The 18027-nt window shown below is 45.2% G+C and overlaps 1 protein-coding gene across 2 annotated transcripts in view; it reads left to right on the plus strand.

Moving 5' to 3' along the window:
- Positions 1–18027, plus strand: part of IGF1R (insulin like growth factor 1 receptor) — a 133842-nt gene that overhangs the window by 15639 nt on the left and 100176 nt on the right. For both annotated transcript variants that reach the window (XM_072345176.1, XM_072345177.1), the window contains one exon: positions 6564–7109. In XM_072345176.1, the coding sequence (XP_072201277.1) occupies positions 6564–7109 (546 nt within the window). The remainder of the gene's footprint in view (positions 1–6563; positions 7110–18027) is intronic.

Consider the following 18027-nt stretch of genomic DNA (forward strand, 5'->3'; position numbering starts at 1 on the left):
TTGTTCTGAAGTTGCATTAAGCTGTTGCTCCATACAGCCCCCAGTCACTTCACCAGTTTGGAGGTCAGCTGTAATGCTCCAACAGTGGATCTTGGTGTTGGGCACACGTAGGGCAATAGTGGGTAAGGACTTTGCTGTGGATTTTGTGTTAGTTAGCTGTTTTCCTCTTCTACTGAATGGCAGAGATTCTTGTAGGTGTTTTCTGACCTGGGTTGTGGAGCTCAAGGTTTGGTGCTGCCCTGAGTTGTTTGATAGTCAGGGTGTGAAGTGTCACCATGCAAGCCCAGCCGCCTGGATATTACTGCAGAATGTCTTCCATTTTGGCCCTGTGTACCCACGAGAACAAACAGCAATCCGTGCCAGCTGAGCCGCTCACGTCGTGCTATTTCAGTAGCAGGAGCTCACAGATGTGGCTTCAGAGGAGCCCCTGAGGGATGTGCTGGGTCAGTGCAGCCGGAGTGAGAGAGGATTAATTTGGGGATGACTTTGTCATGAGGATGCTTTCATGTGAGCTCGGCTAAATCTAGAGCTACTTGCTCTGGTGAGCCGTGTGGAGAAGGCATCAATCAATATTATTATAGGGATTCAGTTCGTTCTGTTGGCTCCATTTTTGCTAAGCTGCTGTTCCTGTTGACATTCAAAGTAAAATGTTGGCATGGAGGAAGCAAGCGAGATGAGGGACAGAAATGTAATTTATTCTGGAAATGTATTTGTATGCTCATGGGGGGCAGTTGGAGGAAGTTAGTGGGAAGCAGCAATGCTGGGGGCACCTTCAGACTGTGACAGCTGAAATGGCAGGCACAGAAAGGCAGCTCTCAGCTGTGATGTGGGTCATAGTCCTCTGTGTTATTTCTGTGAATGGTTTGTTCTTGTCAGTTTGGTAACACAGTGGCCATTGGCTTGGAAATATATAGTTGGTAGAGGAGCAAATTGAAATAGAGTGTGTTTTTCTAGGGACTGTGGGAGATAACGAGAACGTCTGTGGAATCCAGTCTGTTTGATGGGTTATTGGGCCAAATCTCATTTGTGCCTTTTGATACCACTTTTTCCTTCCAAATGTAGGAGAGAGGAAATCCATAGGATGATGAGAGGCACAAGGTTAATTGATGATAACCGATGGTTATATTGCAGTATAACCACCAGTCCCTTGAGCGTTCAGAAGTTGGTTGTGGTCTAGCTTTGCCCTCAAAGCTTGACTTCTAATTAAATGAACAAAAAGCTGGGCTTAGATGTGTAAACAAGAACACTCTCAAGACTTGCATTCAAATGGAAACAGTTAGTTTTTGTTTGGGTTTGAGTATCGCTTTCATGTTTTGCAAGCTAAAGATGGCAGTGTTGTATGAGCATTAGAAATAAAGAGCCTTGGTTTCACTATGGCCTGAAGTGGTTGATGTTACTGGGTCGGAGGGTGCCTTTTGACTCCCTCCCAATGCAGGGAGAACTTGGTAAACCTTGGATGGTTCACGTGGTGAATGGAGTGAGGAAGCACCCTTGTTGAATGGCTTGGAAGGCAGCTCCGAGCACATGATAGAGGTTTAGTTCCTTGTTACTGTTTCTGGCATCCCAAGAGGTAATAGAGGAGCTGGCTTCCCTGGGAAGAGCACAAGTGATTGATGTGACACATACAGGATAGGTGAGCTTAGAGAGTACAGAAACTTTGTGGGAGGTTGTGTAAGTACATTAAAGGCACTAAAATATATATTTCATTCACAATGTCACTACGAAGGCAAAAACCGAGAGCGTGGTGGGTGGTGGAAGACTGTTTTAATGTAAAGTGTCGTAAGAAATCTCTCCAACCACTGATTTCTGTGAACTCCACATTTAATTTCATCTTTACACAGTATGCAATTAAAGAATCCTTAGACTTCTGCAGTAACATTTCTCCCTGCATCTGCAGATGGTGCAGCTATGCTGAAACCTTCCCGCGTGGGCTCGGAGGGAGATTGTGGCTGCTGATGAGTTCCTCCTTGGGCTCAACATGCTTGATGCATTTCAGAGTGGCATTATGGGATATAATAGGATATAGGATAGGCTGTGTGAATGGCCAGGCCTGGCTGCATTGCTGGGCTCTTCAGAGATGGCCAAATAAAAACAGTTCTCTTTGTCAGGGCTGTATGGCAGTGCTGATGGCTTTATTAAAACAAGCGTGGTAGGTATCAGGAAGAGCAAAGATGAAGATCAGGTATTACTGTTCCTAGGCATAATGTTTTGAGACCGTTTCCTTTCCATTTCTACTGATCCTTTGCTTCCCTTCTGAACAATTACAGTTGTGTAGAAGAGAGGCTCCCTTTCAATCTGCTGAAGGGCCTTATTGTGCCTTGGTACCTTTTCTGTAACCTGACTCAGGTCGGTTTTGAGTAACCTGGAGGCTCAGATGCTGTCATCAGCTGTGTTTCTTTAACCCTCAAGTGTCTGCGAGATCTTTTTTGAGTCTATTTTTTCTTAAGGTGCCAGTCAAGCCCCTCTATTGAGTTAATCCAATATATAGTAAACATGTCAGTGTGCAAAGCGTTATGCATTATGCAGATCTAAATCTATCTGGTACAATAAGCTCCTTCTTTGTTGTAGTGAAAGAGACTGTGACACCGGAGATGTTCGCCTTGAAATGGACACTGTATGGTGTGGAGCTGGGATGAGCACTGCTGGACTGCAGCTGCGTTCAGTAGCTGCTTTGGGCTTCTAGTTAAAGACCTGCCATAGATTGAAAAACACATGATGGGCAGGAAGTGGCTCTGTAGGGAACCAGCGCTGTTCAGAGATGTGCTTCTCTCCCAGCAGGCCCCAGCTCTGCGGTGGGCTGCTGAAGGATGGTGTGTCTGAGCCTCTCCTTACAGGAGACTGGGAGATGGCAGCAATGCCTGTCCAGCTGTGTGGGCAGGAGCTGGAGTGCAGGGCTTCTGTGCCGACGTGTTAACTCCAAAGAAGTGTTTGTGTCTGGGTAAAGAAGCTGTTGCTGCTTGTTATTTAAATAAGCATTTCTTTCAAGAAGTGGTTTCCCACCTAAAATGAGATTTAGTTTAGAATAAATCTGAGAGAAGGTATGTAGCTTAAGGAAAGGGTGGAAAGTCTATATGCAGCTGAATGAAAACGGAGCCAGTCTGACGTGGTAGTTCTCCTGGTTGTTGGTAATCTGCCCAAGAGCCAGAGCTGCTGGGGCAGGATGAAAGCACGTGTGCTGCCTCTTTATTTTTCTGTTAGTGAGTAGTGAGCAAAGTAAATGCATGGTAGTGAATTTCCAGTTCAGAGCAGAGCACGAAGCAGAAGCAAGCTGAACCAGTCATACATAAGAATGGGATATCTGCTGGGATATCAAAAACTCTTCAATGGAAAATAAATATTCTGAGGAACATTTGAGGTGCTGTTCAGCCCGACAGGCCAGAGTGTACTGCAAGTCCACGTATGCTTTTTGCAAAATGGGATCCAAAGAAAACACAACGCTGCCAACTGGAAATTGTGGTACGCTTGGAGCTCTGATTAATTTGTTTTTCATAAAATCCCTTTCAGGGCAATGAGAAAAACGTGAGAAAAGATGATGCATTGTGGTATAATTAACTTTGGAGAACAACGTGAACTTTAAACGAACTGAGGAAAAAAAAAAACCCGCTTTGATTGGAACTATTTCTCCCAAATATTAGCACAGACCGAGGTGTTTGTCCTACCTCCCTTTTAGGGCTCTGCCGCTCTCATCACATACGTTGAGGTCTGTAAGACGTAATTTCCTAGATAAACTAATAAGTTCTGCAGTTAGGAGTGTTCATAAGATCTTAAATCAGCTGCACTCTCATCTGAAGGCAGTTCCTATGCTGGAGCCCACTGGACTTCTTCCTTCTCTGTATTAAGGGGATGAGGTTTCATAACTGAGTAAAGAAGTGCATACTTTTTCCATAAAGTTCTAGGAATCTCATTGATTTATAAAAGCATTAAGTGTCTGATATTAAGTAACTTTCAAGCTGGGACAAACATAAAGCTAAAACCAATATGACTTGTGAAGCCAAGCTGCAGAACGGGCGCAGGAGCAGACGTATAATGCTTTAGTTAATGGTTGCTGCCATTTCTCTTACAAATTGTTCTTTAGGGTATTGTAACTCAGCTGTTTTTAAACCCATCACTCTGGAACCTTGCCTACAAAATGTCAGCGCAAGTGCAAATTTTACTCCTTTAACAAAATAAAGGGCTTGGAGCAGCTAAGCTTTCTAAAATTTTATGGCAGTAAAATAAATTCTGCTGCTTCGGCTTTGCCATAACAAGAAGCATACTGTTCACCTTGTCCTGCCAGGAGGCAGGGGCAGAAACTGGAGCGGTTGAATTGGAGAAATAATGTGCTGTAATTTGCCTTTTTTCCACAAGAGAAGCCTACTGCCCAGCTGTAAATACGCTGTATTGGTGGGCTGTGCTTCAGGCAGAGGGCATTGCCTCTTGAGATTGGGTTGGAGGGATCACAGAGTGGTAGGGCTTGGAAGGGGCCTCTGGAGATCATCTAGTCCAGCTGTTTGTTTGAAAAGATGACTTCTGCAAAAGAGGGGTTTGGCAATCAGAGCAAGACCTGGTACTGGCTTGTAGGTACAACTTCACCTGGGCTGGGGTTGTGTTTGCCTCGTGTGACTGGTCCATCTCTTAGCATGGCTGTGATCTTGGGTATCTAGTATGCTCCCTTTCTCCCGTCTGGTTTTGAAAGCTGAGCAGTGCCAACCCATTCACCTTGCTGTTTTCCTTTCCTTGAAGTCAAAGCCTTGGCACTTACCCCATGCAGCAGGATGCAGTTCTTCTGTGGTTAATATATACTAAAATGGGAATTTCTCACCTTGCTGCTCCTGAAGGCCAGGTGTTCTGCTAGATACACGAGGTTTCATGTGTTGGTTTGTTTTTAAGGTTTAGGCAATGAACTTTCTTGGTGGTGGCTGCTTACAGTGCAGCAGCCCCCATTAAAAAAGCCTCTGCTTTCAGCTCAGATCTTTACAGAAGGAAGATTCGGTAACAGTTTGCACAGAAAACAACTGTTTGTCAGCAGAGATCCCATCCTGTTGTGTTGGTTTTTTGTTTTTAACATCCCTCTAACAAGAAAGTGGCATTCTTATTTTGCCTGTAACGACCTTATCTGCTGCAATGATTTGGCATATTATCCATCTTTTAATTCCTTGTTGAATGGTATGAATTTGTTGCTGGACATTAGCGTTGCTGTGATTTTAGCCTGTTTGTGTTCCGGATCCTTTGTTAGCTGAAGTTCTTCGCTTTAGATAAGACTGAAGGGCTGCTTTGGGTTGTCAGAGTGGTTTCTGAATCTCTGGACCATTTGTCAGGGTTAGAATTAAAATTTTTGGCTTCATTGTTTATGTTGAGGCTTATTCCTCGTCGGAGAAGAAGATGTTGTTAAAACAATTAAGCCCAGCGTGTGTAAGAAGAGAACCTTTCCACAAAATTAAATTGCTTGGGGTTTATTTAAGTTTTGGGTTTCCCAAATAAATTGGCATTTGACTTTGTTTGCTTAAAAGCAACTAATTATCTGTTCTGGGGAATCTGTATTTCCATGCAAGACAAAGTCAGAGGGAGTCCAAGAACAACAGCTCTCTGCACACCATCGTTCTTTGTCTTACTTCAAAGTGTGTTTTGTCTCATTATTGCATTATTATTGCTTTTTTTTCCAGTGCCTTTAAAATTCTTCTTGTGGTGCATGTATTAGGTGGAAGGATCTAATACATAGGCTTATTAGGGAAAAATCCTTTTGGCCATTGTTTTCTAGAGTGCATTGAGTTCAATCTCATGTTTCCAAGGGAAATTCCTCACTGTGATGCTGTGTGTTCTTGTAAACAAACTTATCCTGTTTCTGAGAGGAACTTTTTTGTCTTGATGCCAAAAATCAGTGAAACTGGGCTCATAGAAACACGGGAATGCCACGCATTGCAGGCCCAAGTGCTTTCTTTTCCTCCCAGTTGCAGTGCAGGCTGTGCTGGCCGCTTTCTGTGGTCCTGGTGGTGGTGCTGGTCTATGGCTAGGCTACCATTGAGAAGTTGGGTTGGTTTACCCTGTCACTCTGGAAGGAAGAGCGATTTGAGCAGTTGTTTGCCTTTATGCCCATGTATCGTGAAGACTGGGGTGGAAGGAGGAGGTAAACTCAGTATGCACTGACCAGTGGGTTCCTGTCTGTGTTACTTCTTGGGAGCTGTGCGGCTGAACCCCTGGTCGGATCCCACGTATATAATGATTTTAACTTGCAGCAGGTCACGCAGATGCACTCAGTTTGTGTTCCTCAGTCTGTTGCAGCTCTCTTTTCCACAGCAGTAAATAAAACAAGGCTTCCTTGTCTGCTGAAGGACGTGGCTTGCAGCTCTGTGCTGCTGCTGGTAGTGCTCGTAGTGATGGGTTAAACGATGTAAATATTCAGGGTAGATGTAAGCCAAACACTCATTTCCTATTTTAACGTTGCAGACTAATTATTAAGTCAAAACAAAACGAAATAACCACCCAGCAAAGCGTACGGCCATGGGAATAGCTTGCATGCATTACAACTTTAAAAGTCTTAAAGTGCTTTATTGCTAACTTTCCTTTTCTGTCTTCTACGTTTTCAGTTTGTGGGCCAAACGTTGACATTCGCAATGATATCCACGAGCTGAAACGTCTGGAGAACTGTACGGTAGTTGAGGGTTTCCTTCAGATTCTGCTCATCTCTAAAGCAGAGGATTACCGCAACTTCCGCTTCCCGAAGCTGACTGTCATAACTGACTACTTGCTGCTGTTCCGTGTGGCAGGCTTGGAAAGCCTCAGCGATCTCTTCCCCAACCTCACAGTCATTCGTGGGAGGAACCTCTTCTACAACTATGCCTTGGTTATCTTCGAAATGACAAATCTGAAAGAGATCGGGCTTCACAACTTGCGGAACATAACCCGCGGGGCCATACGGATTGAGAAGAACTCTGACCTGTGTTACCTCTCCACGGTGGACTGGTCTCTCATCCTGGATGCGGTTTCTAATAACTACATTGTTGGAAATAAACCACCAAAGGAGTGTGGGGACTTGTGTCCAGGAACGATGGAGGAGAAACCGTTGTGTGAGAAGACCTCTATTAACAACGAGTACAACTACCGCTGCTGGACCACCAACCACTGCCAGAAAAGTAAGAACTTGTGCTTTTTGTTCTCTCTTTCTGAAGTAAAGGCTTAATTCTGTGGTTGTATTTTAAGCTCTTTAACAACCTAAACTTTTATTCTGGTATGTAGGCCACATGACATGTTATCCAGTTACCAGACAGATGAATTCCTATCAGCAAGTAAAGGATCATCACACTCAATTAAAACAGCAACAAAACAAAACCAGTCTCAAAAACTCACAAACTTTCTGGGCTACTGAAGTTCCAAGCGTTTCAGTGTAGAGTCAGAGCCATTGTAGCAAAGTTGAAACCACTTCTGTGTCTGTGGATGACTTAAGCAGGAGATGGCTTTCAGGTACCGTCTCCTCCTTGCTGAAGTGATGTTTCACATGTGGCTGTGTGTGCCTCCCATTGCTGTGCTGAAGCTTTGCAATTAACTTCATTTGACTTTTGCCTCCCCTGGCACCACCCTTGAGGAATTTCAGTGATAGCAAATGCTGTATGTAAACATTTTTACTAAGATCATATTTTACAGAACAATCTGTAGTGTTGAAGAGTCGATGGCTATCGTGACTCTCAGTGCAATGATCCTTGCCTGCTTTCTTGTTATCTGGCACGACGGGGTTTTTGTTTTTCCGATAGCAATCAGTAGCAAAAGCACAAGCTGATCTCTTCCCACTTTTTAAAAATAGAGTAAACAAATACATAGTTTACTCAGATAACACGATTGCATGACAGGCTTTTTGAGTTCATCCTGTAACTTCAGGAAAGCTGAGCCCTGGGGTGTCAGCAGTTCTTAATTACAAGCGGCCGTCGCTGGAAGGAACGGTTCCTAAGTTCCACACACTGTCCTCAGTAAAGCTGCTCTAATGCTGGGAAACATAACCAGGGCTGTTCAGCCTGCCTTTGTCTGGGGAAGGTGGTTGTTAGGTGGGTAAAGGCCTCATTTTCAGTTAAATGGAGCACTTTGTCGGGGCCCTTTCATTGAGCATGTGGCAAAAATATCTCTGACTGAAGTCACGTACAGGACTGTGATTTTTATTAGTAACTTGTACAGGAAATGAGGCTTGTGTTGAAACAAGAAAACCCCTCGCACTTAACTGGTAGGCATGTGACTTGTCTGAGGTGAGGGAAGTGAGCTGCTCTGCTTTGTTCGTGTGCTGCTATGAGTCGTGAGGCTTCAGCAGCCAAATTTATGTCTTCATCATGAGGACGCAACTCCGTTCTCTGCAGAGTGTCATAGGTGATTCCTTTGCAACCTCCTTTGCCCTTAGTGGTTTGAATGGATGTAACTAGAGTATGTTTAATGGAATACTTTTCCTGCTGTGTGCTGTAGCTATTTGGAGTAGGCAAAAACAACGTGCAAGGAAAGCTTGTTGACTTCTAGGGGAATGTTAACATAATTTGGATCCCAAATGCACATGAGAAGAGATCTGTTTAAATAAGATGAGGTCATAGTTAAACTGTGATGACAGCACTTTTAAGGAAGGTATGTAAGTAATGTAGTTCTTTCCGTGTATGCTTTAATCTTCCTTTTGTGGGAGATCATGAAGAAGAAAGCAAGAATTGAAATATAGCCTTAAAAGGCTCATTAAGAGCATTAAGCTTCAAAAACAGCATAGTTTTAGGCTCTAAACTTCAGGGTATCTTACCATGCAGAGTGTAACAAAAGCTACCAAGTTCTGTTAAATAAATAGTGAAGAAATTGGACCTATTTAATCTCCTAGCCTTGGTAAGCTATGGAGTTTGGGAGGGGAAGGCTTTCCATTTGCCACCTGTTGGTCTTAATGAAAAAAAACCACACCACAATCCAAAAGTCAGTCCCCTTACAGAGATAGCCAGGGGAAGTGCAAATGCCCAGTTGTTCAGAAGGAAGCTTTTAGTCTGTTGTTCTGCATTGCGTGAACGTGTTGGCAATGAACTCCTGGTCTGGAGAGGATTCTGCTGTACAAAACTACAAGGGCATGAAAAAGAATAGAAGAATGGACTTGAAGTGCCTGGGTGTTGTTATCTGTGTTTTCCTACCAGTGCAGACATGAGACCTGTGCTATTTTCCAGGGATATTTTCTCATGTAGTATTTAATTTAACCCTGACATTCTCCTTGTGCGTCACAGTAACGTTGAACTGAAAACGCTGTCTATCATTCAGGGTTCATTTATGCCTTTTTATTTTTCTTTGTTCTGGATCTGTGGAGGAGTGTACATGAAATCTCTTTTGTCCTTGTGTAGGTTTTACGCTGAAAGATATCAGGTTGGTGGGTAACGTTGTGTGGGAACACTGAGTACTTTAAAGTAGCCTGCCTTCTTGTTTAGCGTTGCCATTGAGTGGAAGTTGTTTTTTTCCTTCTTTTTCTTGCTCACAAACAAAGGAAAAATGCTGTGCTTCCTTCAGTGTTACTTGTGCAGGAACAATGTTGGGGGTGGAGGGAGGAGAGAGGGAAGGATATGCTGTGTTTGACTCACAATAATCCATTGACGTCTGTGCAATAGAACAAGCTACAAAGCTGTAACTCCTTTCAGGGTTCTTTTTTTTTTAAGGTTCGGCTTGAAGTGTCAGCAGTGTCTGCCAGCTGTGTTCCCTGGAGGCTGTGCACTGTGCATCCCTTTACCTTGGAGTGCCCTTGGGCAGCAGCCTTGCTTTGCTGGCTGCGTTGGGTTTGGCATGCTGAGATCTCTGTGACCTGCACCCAGTTTGCCTGCTGTACTTCATTCATTTCTATTGCAGATCCACACAGAAACCTCTCCTGAGCTAGAAGAGCACTGGAGTTGTTTACATGAATGGTTGGGCTTTGAGGCACAGGCAGAGATGGAAGAGGTAAAAATGTAGTGCTCAGGCATGTAAATAAGAATCTTTTCGGCTTTCTTTCCTAACAGTTGTGACTGCTGGGAGCACTTATGGAAAGCTGCTTGCATCTCACTCAGCGATTGATGTACCTGTAGGGTTTGTAGGGTTTTTGGTCTCTGCATGTTAATCATTTATCAGTTCTGCATCCACCATCAGGTACCAGCTGTAAAAACCACCAAAGTGGTTGTTTGAAGTGTATGAGAGACCTTTAGAATTAGATTTAAAAAATATTACGGGCTTAAATTCTCTTTGTGGAGAGAACTGGGACCGTAAGCGTGTGCTTTAAGAGGTGAATTTGGTGTGAAAAACAATAGCTCGTGTAGACTGCTCCGAAATACAACGGAAGAGAACTTCAGCCTTCCAAGTGTGTGAAACCAAAGACCACAGAAAAGACGTGTGAGGATTTAGAGGCTGATAAAGAAGCAGATGGCAACTGAGCACAAAATGTTTTCAATGAAAATGTATCCTTACTCCTCTCTGAATTGCTTTGACAGTGGCCTGAAAAGATGCGGTCTATGTGGGGAATGGTGAACAGGAGGGAAAGAATGACAGTGAGTGGGAAGCGTGGTCCATATGTATCTTCCACTGAAATGTTTAAACATATGGAGACAGTAACATGATGTGTTCTCACAAATATTCGGAATCTGCTCCTGTTTGTTTACACGGAGCTCAGCAGATAATGCAGCTGAGTGGTATCGTTTGACATAGCTCCATTGACTCGTGCAGTGCTCACCAGCGCGCCATCTGGGGCTCTGCTCCCTGTTGATTCAGCAGAGTAGTGGTGAAAACCATGTGCTGGGATTTGTTTTCCCTTCCTCCTCCTTGGTTTTCCCTCTCTTTCTCACTTCCTTGTCCTTTGGATGTATGTGAACTACGGGCATGGGAGAGAACGGGGCAAAAGACAGCAGGGAGACAAGCTGGAGGTGCTGGATCACGCTGTGTGTGTTTTGTTTTCACTTCCATGCATGCTCTGCTGTTTGCTGCTGTATACGGAGGAGTGTTTTTGTGTTTTGTTCGCTTGCTTGAAACCTGAAATGTAGCAGAGATTTCCCATGTCAGCAGAAGACAGCATGCATTTCGAGTTTTTCTCTTCTAGCAAGTAGATGTGACATGATATAGTGGAACTCGTGTGTGTAGTTCTGATCCAGCTGCTTCTGCTGGCTTTAAGGAAAGCAAATAGGGTTTGATACAAACCTGGACGTATTTAGACGTTGACAGGTTGTTTGTCCATTTGGTTGGCATTCAGACTGCAGTGAACGCACATCTGATATGAGGAACAAGCAGAAGGGTGGACAGAAATACTGGAAGGGACACAGTTGGTGTCACCAAGTTAGGAAAAAACCTGGAGCACGTTAACATTTTTTTGTTAGTGTTTTGGTGCTGAATGAAGCTTTTCTTGACTTCCAGTCCCCTCCTGTGCAGTCTGCTCTGCAGCCAAAGGGTTCCCAGAACTTGTATTATGGCTGTGAGAGCATATTTAATTAGGAAGCTGGAACGGCCGCTGAGTAGCGCGGGCCAATCTGCAGTTAATTACAGGAGCAGCGGTTCATATTCTGAGAAAAGGGCTGAGATGTAAATGCGTGCTCGCTGTTTTCCTTTGTGCTGTAGCAAGGTTCTGCTGCAGGTTGCCATAACGTGGGAGGAGCATCCTCAAGTCCTGCAGCCGGTGCCAGGCACCAAAAACCAAGTGCTGATGTTTACGGTTTGTGATTTGTGTTGGCCTTCTGTCCTCTGTTGGCACAAATATTTAGCATTTTTGAGTTTTGTTTTTCATTATTAAAGGCTCGATATGATGAATTGTGTGCAGCAAGGAGGCTTTGACAGGAGCTTTTTTATTTAAAAACACCTCAAAATCGATGCAAAAGTTGTAAGTTATAAAGTCGAGAGCAATACCTTGAATTTGTAAGGTAAAATGAACTCGGGATCTTGAACCTTGTGTTTTCTACTTGCACTTGTATACGTGTGCACACAGTTTTTCTGCTTTTGGTTTTGCATGCAATGCTTCTGCAAATAGCAGCTACATTCTGTCATTGCACAGTCCGAGGACATCGTATGGTTTGAAGAATTGCTTTTTCTCTGTAATTATTTTACCTTCCTTTGCTGCGGTGCCATTCTAGATCTGTGAAGTTAAATATGTGTCTAAACTTGAACTCCACCTTTGGTTACCACGCACAGCATGGATTTCTTGGCACGGTTGATACATGTTAGGCAAATGTTTGGTGATAGAATAGGCAGTTGTGTAGTTAATTACATGCAATGTAGGACTTAAATTTGATGATAAACTGTCGAAACAACTGGGAATAGCTAGCAAAATGTCAGGGAAATGTCAGTTGTAAAACCAGAAGAAAGCTGTGTTTTTGCAAGTGCTGCAGGGACGAGGCAGACTTGCTCTGGCTCAGCGCTTTCTGCAGTTCTATGTCTGTGCCCATTACCTGTGCAAGTCTGCAGTTGGCTCAGTAGCAGTTGCTGGGGATTCCTGTTGTGACTGTGATTGTGTGGATGTGAGTGAAGGTGAGCTGAGCTGTGCCCTTCTGTCTGGGAGGGGGCCCTGAACAGACCTGTTTTCCATCAGGCTGCCCCCTCCTCATGGACTGCGCAGAGCTGTATCTGCTCTGATGGCTGATCCGCAATGAAATTTGGCTGGGGTGGGCTGCAGGAGATTTGGAAGTGGCCATGTGAGCAAAGTCACTCAACTCGCCAACCTGCTTTCTGTATGAAATAAAGGTAAATCTGAGTTCAGCCCTGGGTGAGCTGTGCCCCTCACATTTTGAATGGAATGTGCCGTTTTTCCTCCTCCAAATACGCATGAATGTAGGAACTAATTGTCCTGAAGGGTTTTCATGAATTGTTTTCATGTGGCAAACAAGTTTCTCAGTGTGTAACAGTGATGAAGCAGTCTTTGTTTAGGCTTCCTTCCCACTGATGGTGTGATTTCCCTCTCAAGTCAGTTTATGGCTCTGAGAACTAACTTGTAATAGGATGCTTGAATAATAGGACATTAATTCAGACTGTAGGATCCCTTTTTTCATTTTTTTATCTGCTCCTCTGCCCCCTTCACTTCTGGGTGAGCTGGGCCTCGTTCAGTTATTGAGCGTTTCTTCCTCTCCGTCCTCAGGAAAGTTCTCAGCATTGGCAGTGCAGTGTGTCTGTGCTGTCAGCTCAGCACTGAAAATGCTGTAGCCAATGGCTTGTCCAAGGGCCTGAGGTGCCCACAGTCTGCATGGGTGAAGCTAGAAGGCTGTGAGCTCATGGTGTTCTCATCTTTTCCTGTGGACTGTATCTCCCTAGGTGAGATGAACCTGTTACCTGCCCACGGCACCGCTCTGTGTGCCCTGGCTAATCATTAAACGTGTTTGTGTGACCCTTGACACCACAAGTGAGAACAGACTGGGTGGGTGAGGTGCAGATCCCTCATTGGCATGCTGGGGGTTTGGGCACTGATGTGTGCGGTCAGAGGGGCTTGTGATGCAGCTGCAAGTTCTCCTGGCTGTTAGCTGAAGTTCAGCTAGTGCACTTCGGTGGTGCAGCCTGTCCGTGAGCATGACCTTGCCATGTGTTTGATACTTGTTGTGACATATTTGCTTTATAGGTGCCTAGCTGTTCTCCTCTTAATAAACAGCACTCTGTGACTATTGATGCTTACCGCTTCCTGTGTACTCGGTGTCCTCATATCAATGGTTTCTCCGACTTGTTATTAGTGTAACACACTTGAAGGCTCTGCTTTTCCTCTTCTCATCTTTTTGCTTGATGTGAGCAGTCTATGGGCTTCTGGGCGATAACAGCTCTGGTTCTGTGACATGATGCCATTTAGGAAGTATGTTGGAAGTGTTGAGCGCGCAGCGAAAGTCTTTTATATCAACGCAGCCTTGGGAGGAGGAGATGTTTTTCTATGTATAGAAACTTCCCGTATAGGATGGCGAGGGAAGGCTGCAAGAGGGTTGCCTGTCTCTTTAAGTGGGTTTATAATTGGCCAGGAATTTTTGTCAGCTTAGTCACTGCAGCATTCAGCGGATGAGGGAAAAAAACCACAGGCCCCAACCGTTACAGCCGTGGATAGGCTCTGTCATCCCAAAGGAATGCATGTGAACAAAACACTTTGTGCGGTGCAACGGTTGGCCTAAACAGTATTGCATTCTTAGAGCGGGCTCTGAGTCACATGGAGCAGATGGATTGTTTCGCTAAAATGGAAGTTATGTATCAGTGAGCACCGGACGGAGCTGTAAGGCGGTTCAGAGAGGTCATGGTGTGGGTGTGGCGAAGGGGTGGAAAGGTAAAAGAAGGAAAAAAGAGAAGGAATGCCCTTGTTGTTTGGTGAACATGGCGTCTGTGGCATTATAAGGGCGGGAGGATGCTTTGTGCTGTTAATTACAGGGCTGGCACGAGGCTGTAAAGACTTCTCCCTGGACAGGAGACAAGTATGGTGTTAATTCCGAGGCCTCTGTGGTCCTCAGATGTGCGGTACCGGGAAGCCTCGTGCTGCACGAGGTCATCCAGAGAAACTGCCGTTGGTGGGAAAACACACCAACCCACCAACAGCAAAAGCCCAGCACCAAAGTGGAGCCCAGCCCTGCGGTCTGTAGTCGTGGTGCTGCTGCTCAGCACCTCCTGTCTGGCCCTGCTCTGTGCTCACCCATCTGTCCTGCAGCCCCTCCTCTCCTGCACACCTTGGGTCGGTCAGTGAGAGATGTGGCTCATCTCTTTGGGTGGCGTTTCCCATCGTTTGGTTTTATCTTTTCCTCAAAGAGATCAGCAATAACTTCCCAGGAGCAGTGCCCACCTCCGGCCCTGAAGTGTGGAGAGGAGAAGCTGCGACTTCTGGCTGAACCAGTTCAGAGTTGTGAATGTTTTTCTGTTTGGTGGGGAGTCCTCTGAAAAAGCCCTTGTAGGCAAAGTGTTTCACCTGCAGTGCTTGGGGGAGGCCATCTGGCCATCAGTACTGACTGGCTGCACCAAGCACAGTATGTACACCTGAAGTTGTGATGCACTGTCTGCCGTTGGAAAGCCTGGGGTGGAGCGGTGACGGTGAGCCTGGCCAGCATTCAGTACTTCCTCCTCCCAGAACAGCCACCTCTTATTAAGGACAAATACATGAAAGCATCAGAGTTCTTAGTATTACACCCACAGTGGTGCACTTGTCTTGCTGGGAAGCATGTGGGTACTGTATCCAGCACCCCAGCAGCGCCTGCACCTGAACACTTTAAGCATGTCTAGCAAGCCAAATCTGTACTATCTTTATTCAGTGAAACCGTGTGGCGAGAAATGGAGCTCTTTTCTGTATGTGCTAAGAGGTTTGAATCATCTGACTGGGACACAGGGGTGCTGCTGGGATGAGCACCTTCAGCAGGTAGTGGGCCTCTGTTTTGCCCTGTTGTCCCAGTCATTATTCCAGTATCCAGGGGAGACTGACACTGGTGTGCACAGCTCTCTGTCTTGCCTCATTAAACACAATGCCTTAAAGCAGTAGGGTGTTTTGTTTTGTTCTTCTTAACGAATCATCCCCACCCCCCAAATCTTACTAGAAGAACTTGAAATAAAACGAGTCTCCCTGTTTGTGTTCCTGGCAGCAGCAGTGACCATGGCAATAACTTGCTGGGCTTCTTGCAGGCCTTGCTCCTGTGTTCTGTGGAAGTTCTTTGCCTGTCCTGTCCTCCTTGCATCATGCTGTGGGGAGCTGGGAGCCTTCCTGCTGCTGCTTGTCGCCTCTTTCCGGAGCAGCACTGATGCGATCTGCCTGTCTGTTGCATTCTGCTGCTGCTTGGTAAACTAATGAGCAGAGGCACTGCAGCTGCCAGCAGGAATTCCTTTCCAGCAGTTTTGTGAGAAAAGTCAGCAGGATTAGGGCTTGGTTAAAACTTGATGTTTCAGCAGATCTGCTATGCAAACCATTTGGATGAGGGAGAGAGCAACCAGAGTGGCAACCAACTTTGCTTGAGGCAGAAGAGAACTGTGGGAACAAGAAGGAGACGGTCTTGTTCTCAACAAACTGTAGAGCCGCTCAGATGTGAGCGGCTTGGCGTGCTTGAATATATATGTATATATTATATGCCTCTTTTCTGGAACAGTGCTCGGAGCTGCCCTCTGTCCTGGCTTAGAGGCAGCAATTATTTCAAAAGCCTTTCTGAGTGGCTGCTCTGATGTTTTGCTGTCAGAGGTGCCAGCTTGTGCCAGATCGTGCACCAGATCTCTGCTCTGCAGCACCTCCCTCGGTATCTGTCTAGGGAAGGAGCACTGGGGCACCTCCCAAGTATTTAAAAATAGAAATAAACATCTCGTGCTCTTTTTTTTCTTCCTTGATTAAATTTGTAGGGTTTGTGTTGGGCTTGTTTTGGTTTGTGTGGGTAAATGGGTGTGTCCCGTGCATGGTAAAAGCAATTGCAGGAAAGTCAGAGTCAAAGGATTATGTTCATGCATTAGTTTAGAAGCCACAAGGTCTTTGATCGTTCTGCTTTCTGGGTCAGTTTGCTGGGTTCTGCTGTTCTAACCGCTAAGACTGAATGTGTTTGTTTTGGTTCCCGGTGATGGGTGTAATGTGGTTGCAAGGGGAGGCCGCCATCCCGGCAGTGAGAGGTCATCTGCGGCCATGGCATGTGGGGGTCTGACATGGGACCTTGGTCTGTACCCCCTGGAGGAGCAGATACGGGAGGTGGATCTCATCCTCCTCCTGGCTGCAAATAGTAGCTTTCTAGGATGTAGGAATTACGAGTCTAGCAGTTGCAGTAACCAACAGAGGAAGAGTCACAGATGTGATTATGGTAACATACTTCTTAAGTAAAATTAGATGTGGGAATTGAACTTGTTTTTAATTTTCTTGTTGTCTCAAGTGCTTTTTGTACTACTTGTTTTTTCCATTCTTGCAAGGCAGGTGTGGTTTTACCTTTTTAATGTACTGCAGTAATGAATGCTTGAACTTCTGTGTGTAGCTGTGGAAGATGAGCTTGTCAGAACTAACAAAAACACAGCGTTTGGTTTGTGCTGCTGTGAGAGCTGCTGGGATGCCCAGAGGCGAGCGATGAACCAGTTGGGCATGGAGCAGCCACTGGTTTAGCAAGGCATGGATGGAAGTTGGTGGTTGCAGACTTGTTTCTAGTACTCTGTGACGCCTGGGCTGAGCTGCCTTAACGCTGTGAGGGAATTGTTTCTTCAAGTGACTTCCAATGAAATCGTTATCTGGGTTCAAAATGAATCTTTTGTCTGTAGCGTTCTGTCTCCAGGTGACCGGAGTATTCCTGAGGGTTGGGTCTGTCTGCATGTCCTTTGGAGGACCTCTGTTGATATCTTAGTCTGCTTTCTCACTACTTATTGTGCACGAAGAGATGAGAAAATGGTAGTCATATAGAAAAATACTCGTGAGTCACTGGACCAGATGGTCTGTTTTATAACATGCGTTATAGAAGGCTGTTTTAATGTCTCCAGTGCTGGGTTTTGTGAATTGGAGGTGCAGAAACTCTCTGAAGCCAAGTGATGGTTCAAAGCCCTTCAGTCCTGTGGCGATGGATGAGTTTTCAGGGAGTTGCTTCTGGTCAGATCAGGGGGAATGTTAGCTTCTCAGCACTGATGTCAAAGGCCTTTGGAGATGCTAATGGAGTGCAAGTGGTCTGGGGAAAGGTTATGCCTGGACTGCTGCTTGTTCGGGCTGTGCTGTGGGTGGGTGAAGCAAGACTGGAGTATTTCAGTGTTTTTCAGTATGATATCCTGACTTACTTATCTGAAACAGGCAGTTGTATTGGAAAATCTAGGCCAGAGGATTTTTCCAACTGTAAATATTGACTCATGATGTGAAAAACAACCAAACTTTTTTGATTCATTAATGTAATTTACTTGAAGGCAAGACAATGCACTTGACATGGCTTTTTATGCCCAGACTTTTATGCAGTTCGTACATCTCATGGATTCTAAATTCATTGGTTTAGGTAGGCCAACCAAAGGAGACCTTTATCATCTATAACAGTAATGCCCAGCTTGTGCAATTAGACTTGATCTACTTGTGTCATCTTGAGTAAAATCAGGCACCTGAGAAACGAACCTGACTCCCAGCTGTCTCAGTTGGAGTTCTGCTGGGCCCGCTGCCGTGTTGAAGTCTGGAAGGCACGGAGCCTTCCC

This window comes from Excalfactoria chinensis, chromosome 10 (genome assembly GCF_039878825.1).
Source record: "Excalfactoria chinensis isolate bCotChi1 chromosome 10, bCotChi1.hap2, whole genome shotgun sequence".
NCBI lineage: Eukaryota > Metazoa > Chordata > Aves > Galliformes > Phasianidae > Excalfactoria > Excalfactoria chinensis.